Source organism: Psammomys obesus, unplaced genomic scaffold (genome assembly GCF_907164565.1).
Source record: "Psammomys obesus unplaced genomic scaffold, mPsaObe1.curated_primary_1811, whole genome shotgun sequence".
Lineage (NCBI taxonomy): Eukaryota > Metazoa > Chordata > Mammalia > Rodentia > Muridae > Psammomys > Psammomys obesus.
In genome coordinates this window covers 17,421-22,064 of record NW_026592472.1, presented here as the reverse complement: position 1 = coordinate 22,064, position 4,644 = coordinate 17,421, and the positions used below count along the sequence as shown (strand labels likewise).

The 4,644-nt window shown below is 58.4% G+C and overlaps 1 protein-coding gene across 1 annotated transcript; it reads right to left on the bottom strand.

Annotated features, from left to right (window-relative positions):
* Nucleotides 1–872: 872 nt before the first annotated feature.
* Irf2bpl (interferon regulatory factor 2 binding protein like) lies at nucleotides 873–4,349 on the bottom strand. Its single transcript, XM_055613336.1, has one exon. The coding sequence runs from the start codon at nucleotides 4,060–4,062 to the stop codon at nucleotides 1,717–1,719; it is 2,346 nt and encodes a 781-aa protein (XP_055469311.1). The 5' UTR covers nucleotides 4,063–4,349; the 3' UTR covers nucleotides 873–1,716.
* Between the last annotated feature and the right edge of the window lie 295 nt (nucleotides 4,350–4,644).

The window sequence follows — 4,644 nt, the reverse complement described above, 5'->3', positions numbered from 1 at the left end:
CCAGGACTTCACAAATGCCCACAACAAAGTTGATCAATAGCCGAGTTTCCTTGCCAGCAAAATGGATTCTATTTTGGTGCCTAATCGGCCTTTGCCTTTTCCTTCCACCCCCATGCCAAGTCTGCTCTGATCAGCTGCATCCTGACTTAAGAAACACTCATTAAAGGGTAGGTTATAATGAATGAGGTGAAAACTGCTTTGCAATCAACATGCATTCGCCTCCCAGATGCTCACGCCCTTCTGCCCCAACTCCCAGCTAGGCACTTTTTTTTTTTTTTTAAATTTTTAAGAAAGGGTTTGTCTTAGCTTATAGTTCCAGAGGAATAGAGTCCATCACGGCCGATTAGAAACTGTAACAGTTAAGGATAGCATACAGGTCAGGAGATGCGGGAAGCTGGCTGATGACAGTTTCATCTACACTCAAGAAGCAGAGCCCAGCTAGACACCTTTTAGGTGGGCAATGACAGTAAGTTTTGCCCTCTGTGTATGAGCAGAACACCCTCTTTTTTTTTTCTTTTTATTCTAAATTTCCCTCTGTTCTCACTTGTTAAGTCTCAGCTGCATTGGGTACCAGCATATATACTCGTCGCCCCAGGGAAAGATACCACAGAGCATTCCTGACAATGCTCTTTGCAGCTGGGTCCCATATGGGGGGCGGGTAGAGATGCTGAAGAGTAAACACAAATTGCTTAGTCAGCAACTGTAGATCACAGGGGAGGTAAGTGTAAACAGTCTGGTACCCAGGGGGCTGTGGGGAGGCCTTCAAAGGAACCAGGATTCCTGACTGCAGGTAGGAGGTGAGCAGCTGTCCCCTTAATTGGAGTCCTGTAGTTTCAACCCTAGAAAGACAAACTTGCTGACTCAGGGCAGAATTAATATCAATTGAATTTATTACAAGTTACTAAGCTCCAAGGCACATTACAGTGTTCTGTTAGCTACAGAAACGTATAAAGGACAAACAGAGCAAGTTCTCCACGTCTAGCGTTTCCGCTCTACTGTTCAAAAGCATCCGTGCATCAATAAAGCCAAAACAAAACGACGCGTGAAGATCCAACACATTCAGGTCAGTAGAAACAAACCGAAACATTTCCCCCCCTCACAAACTTGCAACAAAAACACCCATGCCCTCCCAACGCCCCTCCCCCCTTACCATTTTGCAAACAAAAACAGGAAAACGAAACAGAACAGAACAAAATTAAGTGAAGACTTCAACACTTGGGGCTGTTTGGAAAGAAGCTTTCACCATTTTATAGTATCAGTATTTTTTTTTTCTTTTTTTTTTTTTTTTTAGGCAGCAACACTGGCCTTGGCAAAACAAAAAAAAAAAACAAAAATCTTTTGTGTGTTTTTCCTTTCAGAGTGCATAACATTTACAAAAATACACACCAGCAGCAGTCGTCGCTAAGGGCTATTAATTCTGTACCTAGGCAAACATTCTGCCACCAAATAAAGGCTAACGAGTATGATGCGAATGACCCAATCAATACTATACTGCTTAACACAAACCAGCTTATCCTTCAAATGAAGAAGTTACATACCTGTTTCAAAATATAGAAACATACGACGAAAATAATGTCTATACATAAGACTAACTTTTTGCAGTTATATTCACAATTCTACATCTTGGTGGGAAGGGAAGGTGGAGGCAGGTGGGGGAAGGGCCCTCTAGCCTGGAGAGGTGGTGGTCTAGGGCAAAGGAGGTCACTGCCCTTCGGTTCAAGGGTCTCTCTCTTTTTTCACTTTAACATCCCCAGCTAAGATAGTTGCAATTTCGCCCTGCATGAAGGCCCAAGGTACATTAGACCCGACTAGGGGGCATTTCTCTCCGCTGGGGCAATACACCTCACCTGTGGCCCCCTGGGCTTTGATACTCTCTCTAGAACAAGGGAAACAAAATTTGTGGCTAGGGACGGACGGACACTGAACGAAATGCGTGTCCTCCAAACGTTCGTGGCAAATGGTACAGCAGAGAGGTCCGCTGTTGGCCATAGGGGAATCCGGAATGTTTTGGGGGTGCACTTGGTCCATGCCCGGGTGGGCGCTAGGCGGCGGGGGCGCCACCTGTAAATTCAGGTCCCCATTGCGTGATGCCAGACGACGTTGCCCCGGCACGGAGGCGGGCGACACCGGGCTGCTGCTGTTTCGCCTGGCAGATGCACTGGTGGAGTGCACCGAACTACCGTCCTTGGGCGAATGCGCCGTGCCCAGAGTGTCAGCCACTGACATGAGCGCAGCCATGGGGGACGGACCGTTCTGGGGGGCTGACTCCGGCGGGGTGGTCCGATTGGAATGAGGTCCCAGGGGTGGAGGGGGCGGAGGCGGTCCCCCTGCTGCGTGTCCCGGGGCCGCAAAGCCCCCTGCGGACATAGTGAGCTTCAGCGCCTCGCTCTGGTTCGCCATCCACTGCTGCCTCTGCTGCTCCTCGCCGAGCTTCAGTGCGCCTTCAGCCGAGTCCGGGGGCTCAGGGGATGCCTTCCTTTTGCGCAGGCTGGCCGCTGCGCCCCGGCCCGTGGGCGCCGCGGGAGGCAAGGCTCCAGTTCCTGGAGGTGCGCTGGGGGCGCGGCTGAGGCTCACCAGCGCCGTGGGTAGCATGGGACAGCTGGCATCTAGGTAGGGCTGGGGCAGCATGTCCGCTCCGGGCACGCCCTCCTTGAAGAAGCGCACAGCCTCGGGCAGCAGGTCCCCAAGCAGGCGCCAGTCGCCCGAGCCATGCTTCTTCTCATACTCCAGGTACTTGAAGCCAGAGGACAGACCCCGGCCAAAGTCCTTCATGCAATCCTGGTACATCTGTTTGGCCACCCCGGACGCGCTGGAGTACACGTTGCCAGAGCCCGTGGGATACTCAATGAACAGCTTCAGCTCGTAGTCCATGCCGGGCTTGGAGACGGCGTCGAAGGCGAAGACTCGCCCCAGCAACGAGTGGTCTTTCTTGAAACGCACCTCGTAGGGCGTGCAGCCAGCCAGCGTGAGCAGCGTGTCGCGGACCATCTTGGGCTTGTTGGCCCACTCCTCCGCGCGGTTGCGCAGGCTCTCGCTCAGCTCGGCCAAGGCCTCGGCGTTGCGCTGCTTCTCCTTCAGCTCACGCTCCTGGTCCGTGCTGGACACCGAACCGGGCCTCTTGCCACCGACACCCACGCCCACCTCTGCCACCGTCGACGAGGTCGATGACGGAGCCGACGATACAGTGGCCGACACGCCCGGGGCACCCCCGAGACAGGCGGGCCCCCCGGGAGCACCGGGTGGCGCTGGGGTCGGGGGCCCTCGGCTACCCCCTAACCCATGGGGTGGGGGCGGGGGCAGCACCGCGGCGCTGGCCGGGCCGTTAAGCAGGGTCTGCGGCAAAAGGTTGGGGGGCACGGTGAGCTGGGGTCCCCCGCCACCACCCGGGTTGGGCAGCCCGGTGACCAGCCCACTGTGTGTTCCGCGCCGAGAAGCCACCGATGTTGCCGCTGAGGAGGAGTTGGGGCTCTGGCGGTTCAACTCCGGGGGGCCCTCCTCCGGTGTGGGTTTGGGGAAGCCGTTGGGACCTCCCAGGCCGTTGGGCAGCCGGGCGGCGTGGCTGCTGCTCCCCAGACTCACCGGGGGAGGCGGGTACTCGAACCGGCTGCGTTGTTCAACCGCGGCGGCGGCGGCTGCGGCGGCGGCCGCTGCGCTCAGGCCGTAGCGCTCCAGGCCGGACGGGGCGGCCAACACTGCAGGCTTGGTGGAACCATCGACGTGGTTGAGCTGCTGCTGCTGCTGCTGTTGTTGCTGCTGCTGCTGTTGCTGCTGCTGCTGCGCGGCGGCGGCCGCGGCTGCCGCCTCCTTAGCGGACAAGGCCACCGTCTTGACCCCGACTGGCGGCGGTGGCCCCGGGGAGCGGCCGTCTTGGAAGCAACCGTGCGCCCGTTTCAGCTGGCGTGCCGTCTCGATCACGAACTCTATGCGGTCGGCGCCTTCGTAATTGACGCAACCACGGCAGACAGGCTCGGAGAAGTCCCAGATCATGGCCCAGGGCATGCGAGGCAGGTCGCACAGGTAGCAAGACTGTCTCCGGGACGAGGACACCTGCGCCGCCGACATGATGCCAGCCTCGGGGAAGGTAGGCCCCCGCCCGGGCTGTCTCCGCGGCGCCTTCTCCTCCGGGAGGACGAGCTGGCTGGAGAAGGAGTCCGGCTGCGGGGGAGGGGGGCGGGGGGGCGAGAAAGTTCTGCCCCGGGAGCTGGAGGGAGCGCGAGTCTCCACTGCCGGCGCGGCGCCTCTCCGCGGGGCTCCACCGCCCGGGCGCCCAGCGGGTTCTGCACGCTTTCGCCCCCACCTCCTACTGCGGCTGCCTGGTCCGGAGAGGAGCACCGGGAGCCTTCTTCCTGGTGCGACGGATCAAGGCTGGAAGCTCCAGGCCTGGGGGGAGGGGGCTCGGGTGTCCGGGGCCGGCCGCCAGTGGCCTCTTGGCCCCCTCCCCGGAGTGATTGAAGTGTGGAAGCGCGAAGGGGGGGTTCCCCCCTACGATCTGAGTCTTCTCCACGCCAGGCGCCCTGGGGAGAGGGTTTAGAAGGTTGTGCCACCCGGTGCCTAGGTCCAAATCTTGCTGAAGCCGCCGATTCCCCGCGAGGGCCAGGGAGGAGGTGGCTGCCAAAGAGGAGCGTTTCCCCTCCGCTGCGACGG